A 17,073-nucleotide genomic window follows, 5' to 3' on the forward strand; every position below is an offset into this window, starting at 1 on the left:
CAGGGGCTAGAAGAGAAGTAGACGATGTAGGAAACCTCGTCTAAGAAAGCATCATTAAACCATTAGAGTCACTGTGCCTACATAGGAACCTTAGATATAGGAATATTTATATTTAACAGGGTGGTGTGTAGCGTGATCATGTATGTCGTGACCTCACAACATTTTTAGGAAACGGACACCAAAATTCTTGCTTGCTTATTGACAGACGAGCAGGAAGCAGACAAGCAGGAACCAATAAAACAAATACTCCTGACTTTTTTCTCAGGGCAAGAGCTGATACTACAGCTGTGTTGAGCGTCATTACTGTGCGTGAACAAATAAGCAACAAGACAGCGAATGGTGAAGTCACGGGTCACTTCCCTCTTGAAACGTCAAGCGACAACCATAAAAAACGAAGATCGTGCTGTTCGGATGTTTTTACGTTAAAAGCTCTGTGAGCCAGTACTGTCTTCCCGAATGACCCACAATAAATAAAAACTTCTACACAAACAGGATAAAATGTTTGCGTGAAGAAATGTGGCAGCGCCGTCCTATTTGTCGTCATCTAAAAAGTAATTCCCGTTGCCCATGAACACGAGGCCCCGAATAGCTGTGTGACTCCGGAAATACCGGTAGTCTTGTGTAAGTACCTGAGACGTCTACTTTGACAAGAGCTACAATTTTCTTTCAAGTTCAACAATTTCTTTTTCAAATGCAGTCGTGACAATTTCCTGACAAAGAGTGTATTCAATACAGAGAGTCCGTCGTAGCTTAATTAAAGGCGTTTCTTTAAAAAAGCTGTTCTCAAATTTCTTATTAATAACTACAACTTCCATTTCAAGATTGGAAGCAATCAGCAGGAATTGTCACATCGTATGTCGCTCCAAAGATAAGTGTAAGTGAATCGTTTGGAATTGGGAAGTCTGTAAAGCACGAGCTATGCGGCACCTTTACGCAGCGCCGTCACGCATATAGATGTGTTATTATTTTACCACCCGTGATTCCTATCGATATTATTGTGGCCTTTCGCATTCTCGAATATACTATTTTTTGCGTCGGTAGCCTTGCTACTAACAAAAAAAAAGCCGCAGTTTCACCCGAAAGACGAAGCGCCGATTACGATAGCAAATTACCGGGCAGCCATACGAAGGATAGTACTTCTATTGGCCGTATCAACTTGTAAACATTCACTTGTTCAATAAATTAACAAGCACGGTACCAGCGCACACAGCAAACATGAACCCCTCACATTCGATGACCGCGGGCACTCGCTGTCAAACCGCTGGCGTGAGGAAACGCGGTCGCAGCAGTTAACCAAGCGATTTGTCGTGCTTTCTAGCGCTTCAAAGCAAACTGGGCGCCGACAACACACAGCGCGCACAAAGCTACGAGCCGCCGACGCACCTAGACTCCCCCCAGCGCAAATCGCTCTCAGTATACGGCCGCGGGAGCGCGCCGACGCCGTTGTCGCCCTTGTACTTCATACGGAACCTCACGGCGACGGTGACGCTGATGCCGATGGTAGAAATTCGCTTGGAGCGTCCATATGCTTGCTATGGCAAGAAACGAGCTCGAGCAGTACTGTATTAATGCGAAATTAAGTAACTGGGTGACATAGCAAACGTAACGCCTGAGCTAGCGCTCGTTTGGAAGCGAAGCAACTATTGCTCTTAAATAAACCACCGTAAGGAGCTATAGGTGTCAAATCTATTTCATAAGCTCGAATGTAAGGTAACCACACCACCGACCACGAGCATACAGTGGAGCATGACGAAAATATAACGAAGCCATGTCTCTTCCTTTGTCGCTTCCGGCAATCGCTTCCGCCTACACAGGTTCTCCAGTTCACCGGCATCATCGACGTTCCCGCACCGGACTTCCAGCGAGCAGTAAAGAGAGAAAAATAACACCATCCCAGATGCTTTGGGGGTGGGGTCCTGAAAACAAGCGTCTCCCTGCTTCCGTAGTGTTGGCGCCACGCCCCGAGAGATGGCACCGCCATAGGTGCAAGCGGAAGCTTCGGCAGACGCTTGCGGACCGTGGGCGCACCGCGTGACGTCGCTTTGACACGTGACTTTTGTGTTGTTCCTCTCTCTCTCTCTCTCCTCCTTGCCGCGGCGGTGGCGCGCGCCCGGGGCGCGGGCCACGTGCGTTCCAGAGCACGCCAGCCAGCCAGTCATCAGTCGGCCGACGGCCCAGCAACCCTTCGGAGGGGAGCCGAAGCGGCGAGGCGCCGGGACCCCGGAGTTCCGAAACTCGCGCGGGCGCGTGTGCGTCGCTTCTTCCTCTCTTCACTGCGAGTAACTGTCAACTTTGTCCCGCACGCGTTGCCCCGTCGGCTGGCTTTACTGCGTTGTCGCGTTTCGAAACTAACAGGAAAAAAAGAAGGAAGAAAGAAAACGCTGCAGCCCGCTTTCAGCTCGGTAGCTGATTTCACGCCGCAAGTGAAACATTGTGTCTCGTTGCAGCGTGTGTCGTTGCCGCATGTGCGTTCATGGCGATGTAATAGTGCACTTCGCCTAAGCCGTGGCTTCCAGCACCGCGAGTTTGCGTCAGAGTGTGGTTTTGCGGTGTGCATTGCTTCTCCGTTCGCTTCAGCGGTGTTCGAACAGTGCCTGGAACTCATGGAGCGACTGTGCGTCGGCCAGAGTGACATGACACGGCTGTTCTCGGTCACTCTGGCACTTTGATCGACTCCGCGTTGGACGCACTTCTGCAAAATATCTGTGCTTTTTTTTTTATTTTTACAGCAATGTGATACCGTCTCACGCGGCTTGGAGATCCTTCCCTGTCACGTGTGCTCCTGGAAGAGACGAAATATAGGAATGCATTTTCATTTCTCTCTTACATTCACTTTGCAGTAGCTAGTAACATGAATTGCTTCGTGGAATTGTGCAAGAACAATGCGTTGTCGTGAGTACAGCTGCTGAAGTGGCACCGTCTTTCGGTGCACTCGTGATGGTGCCCCTGTTGTTATGACGAGTGTTCGCTGTTGTTAGTGCTGCAAGGAAAATAATAGGCGACGGATTTCCGATGGATAAGCCGGGCTAATCTTTGTGCACCGTTCGACGTGACATCGGCTCCAATGGCGTGCCTCCGTAGGGAAGTGTCACGGGAGGATGTCAGCGTCATATCGACGTCACCACCGCCAGAACCACAGCAGCGCTCCATCGTTCAGGTAAGCAATGCAAGAACGGCGACAGTTGTGAATAGACCATTTGGCTTTCTTTTATTTTTTTTGAAATTTCACAAAGGGCTTATGGTGTAATCTATTCCCTTTGGAATTGCACGGAAATGTCTGCCGATTATTTCATGCGTATCGTACTCAGCCTGCTGCGAAGTTGTTTCTAGCTGAGTGTTCAGTGACATTCTAGAGATCGGAAAGAATAAAAATTTAGCCAGTTCGCGTTGATTATTAATTTATATTAGCGCAAATAATGAGCACAGAGAATCGCTGACATGAAAAGCGATGAATTTCAATCGCCTGTGTCTGCGCGAAACGCGTTTCGAGCGCAGACTAATCCTCTATAGAAACGTCGAAAGTACGCGGTAGCATCTTCGTTCTTGTTCGCGCTGCTTTTGGTGACGAACCAGTGAGAGAGTTCTGGGAGCTGCTTTTGTTCTGATTACGATTGAAAACTTAGCATTTGCTGTCATAAACGTGAGTCGTCTTTTTGCGATATGACATGCCTTCCATTTTGCTTCCAGTAAAAAACTGAAAAAACTATTTTCGAAGTCACAGATAACTCACCGTACCTGTCTTCTCTTGAATCTCAGTTGTGCCACACGATGACACGCGAATAGCACTGTCAGCCACGTAGGCTGTAGTTGGCATTCTGTCGCACACACACACACACACACACACACACACACACACACACACACACACACACACACACACGCACACACACACACACACACACACACACACACACACACACACACACACACACACACGCACGCACACGCACACACACACACACAGACACACACACACACACACACACGCACACACAGACACACACGCACACACACACACATATATATATATATATATATATATATATATATATATATATATATATATATATATATATATATATATATATATATATATATATATATATATATTCGTTCACTGCAAGGTTTGTCTTGACCTCAGTTTGCTTTCATACATCTGCGTGTGATGAAAAACATGTTTTTTTTTGGCGTGCCTGCTCGGCTCTAATGCTAAAGACGGTGTCAGATTCCCCATTTAAATTGGCGCGTAGATTTTCTTTGTTGTTATTACGTGGCGAAGCGTCATTTATATTTCGCAGACTACACTGATTTATCCGCGGCTCGTGTTTTTTTTTTCAGTTATTTACGCTATCAAAGTTATTGTCGAATTGTAGGTATGTATGAAACGACGCTTACGGCCGTGACTTGGATTCATACCGAGTAATTATTTATAGGGGTAAAAAAATGCAAACAGAAACGTATAAAGCTTCACTGCTTATGCACAGGCACTACACCCGGGAAATTCAGCGAGCGGTTAGTTTCTGAGCCTGTTGGCGCGCTGTCCAATAATCCGGTAACCGACGGGCACTGCCTGGAGGTATATAGGGCGTCTCATCTGTTCTTTCACGGTCGCAGTTCACAGTATTCACCGAGAGCTTGAGTGGGGCTTTCACGACGCCGCGGTAACCAATAAAAAAAAAGGCATCAAGGATATCAGCCAAGACGTATTTTATGATTTCACATACAAACAAGAATGAAAATTTAGTTACACATGCGCAAAGAATTTCAGTTATTTGTCGGGCAACGCTGAGCGAGTCCTGCTGATACAGGAACCACCGTGATAGTAAATCTGCTCACTCTCTGTTGTTAAACGAGTGATTTCACACTTGCTGCTTCCTACTATCTCCGTTTTATTGAAGAGCTGGACACATACGCAAAGATGGCAATTAACAGCTAGAAAACCCATCTGAAGGCGTTTCGTTCACTTTGTAGTTACGTTCCTTAAGCCTTTCATTCACGCACCGTCCCGTTTGCCCGATGTACCAACGGTCACAGCGCAATGAAATGCGATAGACGGCTCCCTATTTGCACTCAATGAACCTATTTTGTGCACCTTTTTGCGACTTTACTTTCTCAGTCGGATCAGGCGCTCTATACAACCTACCCAGCTTGTTAGGTGCTGAGAATACAACCTGTACATTGTCTCTGTACATTGTCTGACAAAGAATTCAAACCTTTGCCCATGTGTAACTAAATTTTTGTTCTTCTTCTTTGTACGCTCTACCTTGTCATCTTGCTCCGCGGCGGCAATGTGGTTCGCGTGGTCGGTGACGTGTATTCTAATCCACTTTTGTTCGGCTCTGTAAAGTAATTAAATGTTATTGTATTGAGTCGTCCTGTTTATTCAGCACTCAATTACTGTCATCCAAGATGAACCATCAAACCTATTTCGCCACACTTGTTTACAACAAAGTTCATTCTCAAAGCATCCCACTCCCCATTCACTTTCGCCCAATCTTTTCTGTAATGCTTCTATTCAAGTTTATCCTGGAATTCTACAAGATCGTATTAAGCTGGAATCGGTCTTCTCCTCTACCATAGGTTGCTGGCAACGGGTAAATTAAAGGCTTTAGCGTCAGAATGTGTACAGACTGTGGTCTTCGCGGGCCTGCAGGACAAAAGTGTTGCCGTGTGCTCCTTGTGCTGCTCCTATTCTTTGTCCCTGTTTGTTTGCGCACAAAAAGTTTTAAGATGAATATGTTCCAACTAGGCTGACTCGCATTTATGCTTCAGGACAAAAGTGGCTGAGGCTGGGATGTCGCGTTTGCCGAAACGTTCTCTGTGGCGTCCAAAAATACATACGGTGTGATTCGTGGTGGCACTCTGGCGCGTACATGTAATCACGCAATAATGAGATTACTATTCTTAACCTCTTTGCACTCACTATAGATTGTAAATAACGGTGTCTTCAGCGATTGGGTTTGTCGCTGCAGTTCTTTAATGCCAACTGTATTAATGTGGACTGTCATCCTGGGATGACTTCTGCTGGAAGGTTCTCACACTTTATTTCCCATTATGGCGTGTACTTAATTAATGTTTGAAACAAGAAGATATGCGGAGCTATAACGTAAAAATATTCTCAGCTTTTCTATTCCATTTCTGCTATCAGCCCTCCGCGATTGGTCAACTTTTTTGGACCACCCCCACTTCACCTGTCTGTCACGCGACGTCACGAAGACTGCGACACCACCCCATCTGATATGATGTGCACACACTGATTATGCATGATTTCACCGAAAAAATAAAAACGGTTATTTCTGATTCGACAGCTTTTCGCCATTGGCCCCCGGCTATTGGTCAAAAGCTTTCGGGCTGCACCCACTACACCTGTCTGTCACGTGGCGTTACTAAACCACGAAAACTCACCGCGTCAAAGTGACGTGTAAGCATTAAACATGCATTAATATGGCGAACTAAACTGAATTTTTTTCTGAATAGCCGCAGGCTGCCTCGTTCCGAAAGGAGTAAAAGATGGCTGCCGCTCATAGCTCAGGTGCTGGCTACTTGTACCTGCCGGAGAGCTTAAGTTTATTTGCGTATAATAAAACTTCTTGCGTGGCGGCGTAACGTTTTCAAGCACTTTCGGCACGTTTACGATGTTATTCGGCCAACTCTTCTTTACTGAGGATCCGTCTTAGCTTCATTCTTAAGCTTCTGTTGCATGCCGCCACGATTTTCGACCAGCCACCGCAAGCTAAGTAAGAAAAGCTGACCAATCGCAGACGCCGTCACCACCCTCTTCATCTGGTTATCGCTTTTCAGTGCACTGGCTCCGCCCCATCGAATCCTTCTCCACTTGAGCATTCTCCTCGCGTCTTGTCAGCCAATTAGATACGACAAGCCGCTCAGTGTAGGAAAATTTATTCGTTTTTCAAGCAAACAAAAGTGATCTCCTATGAACGAGGAGATCGTTTGATTTGTCTGTTCAAACAACCCTGCTAGTGTCCGCCCGGTGCTTGCGTCGCCGGTTACGCAAATTCGACGTGAGGAGATTGGAATAAAAACATATTGGAATAGTTTTACGTTATAGGGTCCGTGGCTGCAGTAGCGCATCGTCAGATCCCCTTGAAAATCTTAAGTGAAGGATGGCGGCACGACAAGCGCGGCGAGTTGAGCGGCTTGGTGAAGTTGCATGACAAACGGCGCAATAAATGAAAAGAAATTGACGCGACATGCGCGCAATTATGCCGCGTCTTGTCGCAGATACTCTTCTGATTAGTGATGTTCTGATCTAATAGATTGCACGCTGTTTTTATTTGGGCCAATATTTTGTGAGGATTTCCGGCTAAGCTCCTCTGCATCTTTAGTTTTATCAGGCTGTTGAAGCGGTTAGTTTTTCAAGGGCCATGGTACTAAAACCCTATACTAACGAAAGAAAGGATAACTAAAGATACCACTTTATAACTTGGTAATGAATTTAATTCGTTGTTTTTTTATTTGTACAACCCTGTTGCTCAAGTGACGGTTTCTTGAATTTTTTATTGTGCATTCAGCAACGTCGGGTATTGACTCTTCCCCGGATCTGACAAGAAAGGACAGAACACATGGTATTCACAAACCGACTAGCTCATCTTGTACTCTCATTTCATTTAAATGTTGCTCTTACCTTCTTGTGATCTGTTAGCCTATACATAGAATGTTTAGTTCCATGAACTTCGCGCGAAGAGCTTCATATCATTTGCTGGTTTAAAGTTACGTAGGTGGTGTTTGACATTTAACAGAGCGCTAATGTAAGCAGGAATTGCTGTCGAACTATGTAGATTTACAAAAAAAAAAACACGCCAACGTATAGTGCTGGGCAATTTCTAAGGAGTACACCTCAAATGTATTTACAATACTAAATCATTCTTGCTTTTGCGCTGAAAAGAAAAGGCCAGAAGAATAGCCAAGACATGGAAAGGAATTTTTTTGCTACTATATACAATGACAAAAGGGTATAATATAAAAAAGAAGGAAAAAGAGGGCTACATGCTTGAGCAGGCTGACTATTTAACAAGTAGGCCTATTATTAAGCGATATCTGAGAACACACTTCTGCAGTATTTATTCCATAATCACTTATTTATCGTTTCACATAACCAAGTACTGTGTCTCAGGGAATACTGCACCTCAGGCGAAGTTTACCTCAGGCAGAACCTTCACATCTATTCGCATCTGTATTGTAGCTTTTTTTTTACCTTAAATTTCATAAGTGGCAGTTTAGTGGGCATTGATCACTTATTTATGCCTCTTTAACTTGAGTAATTGTCAAAATTACGACGAATTTATCTGCGCAGATCAGCGAATCCAACAATTCCTCTGAGCCCCGGAGGACCGATTATGGCAACACTAAATTTTCAAGAAAGTTGACAAGACGTTTTAAGGATTAAGCACGCACAAGCATGCCTACTTCTTTCAATGGCTGAACAAATTTTATGACGTTATTTTGCTCCTAGCATATCACAAAGCGGTGTCTAACAGGTGTTCCCGAATCACACAGTAACTTTGGCGGTCTGGTGTGAGGCTTTTAGCATCGGTAGTTGAAAAACCTACGGACACGGACCCGTGGTTGCAATAGTATGCGTAAGAAATGCCCGAGGAAAGGGCTAATATTGTGAAGAGGGACCGAGAGAAGGTTGGCAGGCCAGCATGGAAACACGTCTACGGTACTTTGAAAGTTCTGTAACTTTAATAGTGTCCTGCGTGCTCTTTTTCCAATTTCAGCGGATTTACCCAACTTCCTTCCCTGTCGCGATGAAACAAGACAAGCCTGCCTAGCTAAAAAAAAGAAACGTGCAAGCGAGTGGCGTACCATGTATCGACGAACGTCCTTTTATAAATAAGCAATGTCTGTCTGCTAGCAATATTGACGTACTTTCATTGTTATTCTCCGAGGTGCGTTTTCACGAATTCTACACGGTGGTGCATCGCATAGTCTTGTGAACCGGCACATAACGTATGGTTTGGCGCGACGCTGTCTAACCCGAATGCTTGCGCCCGTCTTCAGGGAGTGCGTGCCTGCTGTCACGTGTACAAGTAAGCGCAAACTCCACCATCCGCATGAATTCATCTCTGCTTTCTAAAAACAATGAGTCTAAGTGTGTGCGCAACTTTGAAAGCGTGTCACTTTCATCGATCTATGCCAGCCTGTCGCAATAATTCAATGCACCTCTCGTATTTCCGGGTCGCCGTTATATTCAGAGACGGTATACGTTCGATTCGTATCCGGATAGGTCTTCGACCGGCTTCTGCGGCACACGCGGCTAACCAAACTCTAGAACTTCGAGTTTCGTTCCGTTGTTGCATGCACGTCATGTAGACTCTATATTAAGTGCTGTCCTAACCCCTAAAAGATCGATACTGGTTTTGGCCTTCCTGTGGACCAGCGATAGTAGTGTACTGGTTATGACGTAGCGCTGCTGAATTAGCTGGATCGATCTCAGCGACGGCGGCTTCATTTCCATAGTGCCGAAATGCGAAAGTATATAGTAAAGAAAAAAATTGCTAGCCACCGCCTCTGAAGCTTGAAGTCATGACCGTCAGAAAATGTACAACCTGTAAGCGCAGGTGCTTATCACTGAGCTAGTTTTCCTTTTCCTTATTGTGCGTAAACACTTTCAGCAACGTAGGGTGAACAATATTTACATTACACCGGCAGAAACACACACAAGAATAAAAAGATACTTGTACTAAATGCCTAATGATCCAATGAGAAATGCTAACTCGGGCAAACGGACAGAAGCGCCCATAAGCTGGAGCATCTCTGCAACGTGACCCGAGCTGTTAACCAAGCTGGACAATTGAGCACCCTTGTAAGGCATACCTTGTCGAGCGGGGTACATCATGCAGCTCCCGCTTAACAAATATAGTCTCGGTAACATAAACAAATCGTGTGGCGTAATATTCATGGTCGTTTTGAATGGGAGCACCTATATACCATAAAGCGTGATGGACAGTTTTTTATTGATCACTGCTTGTAGCACATCCCAACCCCCAATGGAACAAAAAGAAAGAAAACTCACACTACAAAGTACGAAGCGCTCTTGTATAGTGTCAGGTTGGGTGAAAAGCCTTGCATTTACGTTCCAGGGCACATATACTCATTTTTTGACGATTTCACGATTTTTTTTCTCGCAAAGTGGTAGTGTGTGGCTTCAAGAAAAGCGTTTTCACAGCTGACGATATACAGGCGATATTCATTGATAACGAACTTCAGTCGGTAGTCTGCACGTTTCGATTGTCACTTGTCTCATCCACGCTTAACCTTCGCGCTGTACACTCACGAAGTACAGAGACTACGGACATGAAAAAATATACGTCTTGTCCAAGTATGGATAAGTACACCGTTCAGTACAGGGAAAAGGCCACACACAAGTGCACCATTTAACGTCGTTTTATCGATTGTGTACATGTACAGCCAATTTAATCAGACCGTGAAATATAAAACAGTTGTATAAATTTTCTTTAAGCATACCAGTAATGGCGTTCTTGAGCAAGGCTTGTGGTGACAAAAAGAAAATGGAGGTCTAACGCAGAGCGTGTTCGAATACGTACAACTTTGCAAAGCGTTTGTTTGGGGTACTTAGTACTCCCCACCTTTGGCCATTAAGCTCACAATTCTCAGATGAAACTGAAATGCACAAAACGACAGGTACAAGCATTAAGTCATGCGTGAAATGCATCACGGACCCCATCACCCATTGTCCCTTAAACAAATGCACAAAACTTAGACCTCGCTTCACAGCTGGAATGAAAATACATCTTTTTATGGCCACCCCCAGTGGATTTAAAATAAAACATGCAAATATTCTTCGAAATGCCTGGCAATGTACAATAGAGCAACTAAAAACCCGCAACACATAAAGAGGCTTTGATGCAAGAAATTTGTTGTGAGCTTTAGCTCTCGCAAAAACGGTCAAGTCACGTCCCTGCCAGGTTGACAGTGTTCGAAGGATAACGATGCAGAAGGCACAAATTACTCGCACAAAGGCACCAACATCGACAAACGAGCTAACAGGTCATTTCCAGTTTCACAGTGACGCAGACACCATAGAAAGAGCATCACAAAGTTCCTATTCCTATCCTATTGTGACGTGCTGTTCTAGCAACCGTGAAGCTTCACAATAAACATTGTAAAGGGGCTAAGAAGGAACACCTTACCTGTATTAGAATACAACTCTAGATGAAATTCAATTGGGTCGCCCTGGTGCTTCAGTTGCACGATCATTTGAGTGAAATGAGCTGCTGTAGAAATGATGCGTTGGGCGTCTCGCTCCAACATGCCTATGCCCTACAGGTTATGCAATACATCGAACAGAGACGTATCAAAGGGGAAATACTATTTGGCGCCAGATATCGACTGAATGGGAATGTAAATAAAAAGTCTTTTGAAGCGTTCGCTGAAGTAAATCGCACAGTAGATTGGCATCTCTGCATGTTATACCTTAATGCTCAGTAGTTTAGGATGCATCTAACAGACGAAAATTATTGAACGACACAAAACACTAGAATGTTTCTTGAATGTACGAATTTCCTCAGAGGCATGTTTTCGAAATGCAATTTATGAACAAACATTTTTGTAATGGAGACAAAGGAATTTTACGCAGGCAAAATATAATAGCTGGAAGAACAAAGTATTTAGTGAAGTAGGGGCGGTAACAGTACAAATGGTAAATTTCTGACGGATACCAGGTGATGCACAAGTGGAACATGAGAGGCAATACCTGGTCACACCACGCGCTTAGAACTTGCCGCAGGTGGGAAATTGTTTTTTCATCCACTTAAATTTCCATTAATTTATCGTTTCTTTATTTCATTTATTCAGCACAAGTAATTTCCCCTTGTTGTCCTTGGTGTCAGTGTTTGTTGGCTCCTTATGGTATGACTGATAAAGATCGTGCCCCTCGGTTAAGCCCCCTTTCTTCTCGTCATATATATATATACACACACATATATATATATATATATATATATATATATATATATATATATATATATATATATATATACTTCAGGGCAAACGTTGAGAACAGAAGGAATTTAATTCTTAAGGGCAGCTTCATTCGTGTAACGCCCCCAACTATTATTTTAAGGTAACATTGGGACCTCATCTGACGTCGACACGTTGAGCAAACGTCGGCAAAATAAGTTGTTAACATTCTTCCGGATAATGGCATCTCTCATTTCAGGGCTGTATAGCTATGCAATACCTACCAAACCACGCGGACAAAGAGACACTATACGAAAGCTAAGAGGCAATCTTCGAGATTCACTATTAGAGAAGTGAAAGGTCCTGCTCTAACCGCTTTCATTCCTGACTTTCTTTTAGTTCACATTCGCGCTGAAAAGACCGGAGTGTGAGTTGATTGCGAAAATATGCCGGTGAAACGCGATTTCATTCGTCGCCAGCTTGGAGTACGCCGACGTACGCTATCGTCGGGAGGGTGGCCTTTGAATAACGAAGACGTGAGGGGAGCATCGACATTTCAATGATAATAGAATTCCTATTCACTACTGCTTCGCTTTGCTTCTTTCTTTGGCATTTTCTTACTGTTTCGCTGATGCAGTCTTTCCTGATAGCTGCTCTCCCTCTCTCTCTATCTGTCTAAAGCATGCTTTGCGAGAACGATGTACGCGTGCTCTGGGGCACAGCCTCGCACCAGACCTTAGCTTGCCTTATTTCCTTCGCTGTTCGAGGAATATCGATTCGCGTGACTCCATCCCACATTGGGTTCGGACGCTCACGCCACAGAAACGCTCGCACTGGATGACGCTATAAATAACTCGAACGCGCCAGGGCATGGTTGCAAGTCGGCGCTTCCTTCGTGATCATCTTCGTTATTGTGATGAGAGGGGCGGGGAGCGGATTTTGTCTTAGCTGCCGGGGGTGGGGTAAATATATATATATATATATATATATATATATGTACTTTTTCCTAGAGAAGCCCATCTTGTCATGCCCCATGGCACAGTAGTAACAATTTACCCTCCCTGTCCTGTATGATTTTTCTTTGCCTCGAAAACGCGACGAGAAAAGAGAAAATCGAAGTTGAGTGCTCGCGGGTTTATCGCATCGGAAAGGTTTCTGTTCCAACTTTCCTGATCTTGCATCGCCGATCGCGTGATGGACACGCACAGGATCAAAAGCGGGAACTTCGCGTTCTTGCTTTAATGTAATTTTACAAGAATTTGGTTAAAAGTCCAGCATGTCACCCAGCCTGGGTATGAAATAGTTGCATCTCTTCACACTCCGTCTTAATTACCCGCAAATATATACCCTGTTTCCAACTCGAGGATCACAATCCAGTGCTCCTGAAGCCGCTACTGGACGGTGTCCTTTAATGTATAGTAATGTAAGCTTCTCGAATGGGAATAAAAACATCTGCAAGTGTAAGGCCTGCCGGGATGTTTTCAACGCCCTTCGTGACTTTCTAACAGACACTGGCCTCACCTTGACGTGGCCTTGGGTAAGTAATGACCTTGAATGGCGATAGATCGTGAATATGCTCATAATCGGACAGTGAGTTCAAGTTCACCTGTTTGTTTTCGTTGGTGGAATTTAATGTGAACTAAACACATGGTAGGCCACCAAGTACTGGAGAGGGTGAGCTGCTATGTAACGTTCCCACTTCCTGAGCATGAAGCTGACACTTATCGCCGCAGACTTCCATGAATTGGTCCTCTAAACCTTGCCTTAAACAACGGATAATAACGGACATTTCTTGTCTGCCGTTATCTGAGGTAACCTCGTAACGGTCACGGATAAAGGAGTAGTGCGAAAGAAAATTGCCCGCCTTTTACTTCTTGATGGGATAGCTATCGATCCAGTAATTAGGCTTTAGAACTTCAGTTTCTTGAAAACGGTACACATAATCAGTTACGTTACCTTTTTTTGCGAGCAGATTAAAACACTCCTCAAGTGGAGCGCAGCTTTGAACGTGAAAATTGAGATCATTGACATCACCGAGACCTGATGTGACCTCCCCGTGGTACTAGAACACCCACCTGACCTTTACGCACACACACTACGACTGCGCTTCTGAACGCCGAGTCCATTCAGCACTTGAAGGAACAAGATGTGAGAGCGAATCCCCCTGCGTATGCAGGAGACTTGCTCAAATGGAAGTGTCACTTCGGCCGCTTTTGACGACACGATCATGTATGGCCATCATTCACCGCAACATCACATCATTTTATTTCCTCAGGTACCTTTTTAGGAGATATGATGAAAAAGAGATTGATTGTAGTATTGCTACATAATGCCAGTCAGTGAAAAAAAAAGATCAGTTACATTTTTCGGCCAACATGAACAGATCATGGATTTGATGGGAAAGGCATTTCCTTTCTTATGCTTCATGCGAAAAAAAATCTAGGAGGAGAATGCAACAGCGCGAGCTTGCATTTGTGACACTTGAAGTGCATGGTCAGTTCGATTATATACGCGTGCCGGTGGTGACACACGAGTATAAGGTTGTTGGGTAGCCGCCAATGCTGCAAGCAGACATCGTGAATGAAAGGCAGTGTGACAATGCGGTGGCGAAAAGAGGAGACATGGGGCTGACTGGCGCGCTCTTGAGTCATTGGTGATGCCGCGTGACCGCCACATCCGCTTTCGGTGACATCAAAACTCTCTTTTTTTCAAGTCCGAAGCCACGCGGCACTCGCCATGCGTTTTCGATATGTCGCAGTAAAAGGTGCTGTAATGAAATGTTTGTGGGGCTATCGCGGAAATGAGGCTCCGTAAGGTAAATATAAAGATCCGACACCTACCCCCCCCCCCACCCCCAAAAGAAGAACAACATCAGTGCGGGATACAATTTTTCTGTTAGTACTCCTTAAGCGCCTGATAGGCGCCTGATACGCCTCATCATAATGGTTGTCACGACTAGTGAGTATGCCATCCGACACATCAGCGAGAGGTCGCGCTTTGAACTCCTGCCTGCGGCTATCATATTCCGATGAGAGCGGGATGCATAAAAAAAATGAGACAGAAAGAGCGCTTAGCGGTATTTGGGAGCACGTTAGAACAGCCCTGTTCATCGACATTTGCCGGGGCTCTCCCCAAACATGCTAACAGCGCTCCGCGCCATCTGTCGACGGGCTTTCAAACCGCTCTTCGACGCGTAGCTAATGGACCCCGGTGTGTTGCCGTCTCGGCCCACCCGTTCTTTGAGCCTGCAGATAAATTGTTGTATTATAGATGGCCTAATGATAGGTTTGCGCCGCGCTTCCAAACAGATAACAGACCAATGTTTCAGGTCGTATTGTGCAACGCCGTCTTCCCGGCGTGTAGGAAAGTGTTTCCCGATCGTTTGTTGGCGCCGACTTACCCTGTACTTTGTTCGGTCGGTTGGGCAAGTTCTGCCAATAGCGATAACGTATTCAATTATGTACGTGCGCACCGCTGTTGTCGCAGTTTAGTTCCGGTGAAGTTAATCGTAGTCCGTAAGAAAAAGTGCATGTGAAGACGCGTGGGCCGCCCACAACACCTCTTGAATATGTCATAGAGGAAACCCTTGCCATAGAAAAGTCAGTAGATGTAGCAGAGGTCGAACGAATCGCGGCTACTGTAGTTGATCAATGAACAATGAACATTGAGCAAAGCTGCCCAACAACGTAAGAAAGAGTAAACCCGCACTAAATTTTCGCTTTTAAAGGGGTAATTTTATTTGCTTTCGTTGCTTTAATGAATAGCCGTCAACCCAGTAATTATTCCATCGTGACTCTTTTCCGCGAGAGCGAAACAAAGAATTTATTACGATACCTTTGATTGCGACTATAGCTTAAAGCGCGCGCCTAGGGCTTCGAACTTGAGAAAGGAAACTCAAATCAGCCAAAACTGTTGTGGCAGTATTGTGGTGCCAGGTACCACTGTAACGTATACTAAGATTTTGGCAGCGCAGCCACTGTGTGTGCACGCTATGGCCGTGCTGCCAAAAGCTGTCAATTGAGCAATCAACTGGCGATGGGGGGGGGGGGGGGCGTGTTTCCGAGAAGACCGAGAAATTAGGTCGTATATAAAAAGTGCTGAACTTATTCATTTTTGGGCGCTATCCAGAAACTGAGGCCCTGTGCGACGGCTACCTGAAAAAATAAAGTTCAGAATTCTTTGATTTTTCAACCTGATTAAGTCAGCGCGGCAGCTACGGTCGCTGAGTCCGATCGCAACAGTGATAGAAGGTCATATAGGGACCTTAATTCATTGTAGTCCACCTTGCTTTGATTTGTACCAACCTTCACCCACCTTAATCCATCATAATCCATCACAATCCACTTTACGCCACCTTAATCCGCTTTTATCCAGCTTAATCCAAATGTTGAAGGGGGCCACGTCGTTTTTCTTTTCTTTTTTTTTTTTGTTGTAGGCCTCCGTGCTTGTCCGCCATGGGATTTCGCAGTGCCAGCCGCAGGAGGTCCAGCGCCGGGAACGTGGCGTCATCGAGTGGTCACATGGGTTTTGATACCATCGGATGATAACAACGGACGATGCATTTTTCACTTCATGGTGCATATCATGCTTTCGCCTTAAGAAGTAGGGCTCAAATTTCGCGTCCCTACATATTTTGACGTCTCGAAGCATCTCGCCAAGGATGAGGGATGCTACGTAGTCATGGGCTCCTGGTTATTTCTGGCCACCTCTGCTTCATTATGCTGCACTCAAAGTACGGCCAATGAGCGCTGTTTTAAGCCAATGGCTCTCTTTGGATTTTTTGCCCGTTATTGTGGTGGGCTGGTCGGAGATTCGTGGTCGAAGGTTGGTAGACGTGAAGGACGCTGGCGCTCGCGTTGCGGTGCGTGTTTTTGCCGAGCGCGGACTGTCTTCTCCCTTGTAGACGCGCGGGCTCTTTATACCCACACTCTAGCGCCAGAGGTGTACTGCTTAGCGGCTTTGTTCTCTGAATAATCATTCAATGAAAGAAGAAATGATGCCTAAGCATCAGACATTGCAATATATGTATATATCGTAAGTGCACTATTACGTTAATAAAGCGAATAGCTAGCTTGAAGCGTTCGGCTACTCGCTTACAGTCGCAACCATAGCCGATGGTTTGTGCAA

General features: G+C 45.1%; 1 protein-coding gene across 6 annotated transcripts in view; it reads left to right on the forward strand.

Moving 5' to 3' along the window:
- The first annotated feature begins 2,951 nt into the window (after positions 1-2,951).
- sick (sickie) overlaps positions 2,952-17,073 on the forward strand; it is a 1,048,559-nt gene continuing 1,034,437 nt past the window's right edge. For 2 of the 6 annotated variants that reach the window (XM_070523272.1, XM_070523274.1), the window contains exon 1: positions 2,957-3,157. In XM_070523272.1, coding sequence (XP_070379373.1) covers positions 3,065-3,157 — 93 coding nt within the window. In that variant the 5' untranslated portion in view covers positions 2,957-3,064. Of the gene's footprint in view, positions 3,158-17,073 lie in introns of all 6 variants that reach the window. The other 4 variants (XM_070523273.1, XM_070523278.1, XM_070523275.1 and 1 more) reach the window with 3 other exon arrangements.

This window comes from Dermacentor albipictus, chromosome 8, assembly GCF_038994185.2.
Source record: "Dermacentor albipictus isolate Rhodes 1998 colony chromosome 8, USDA_Dalb.pri_finalv2, whole genome shotgun sequence".
NCBI lineage: Eukaryota > Metazoa > Arthropoda > Arachnida > Ixodida > Ixodidae > Dermacentor > Dermacentor albipictus.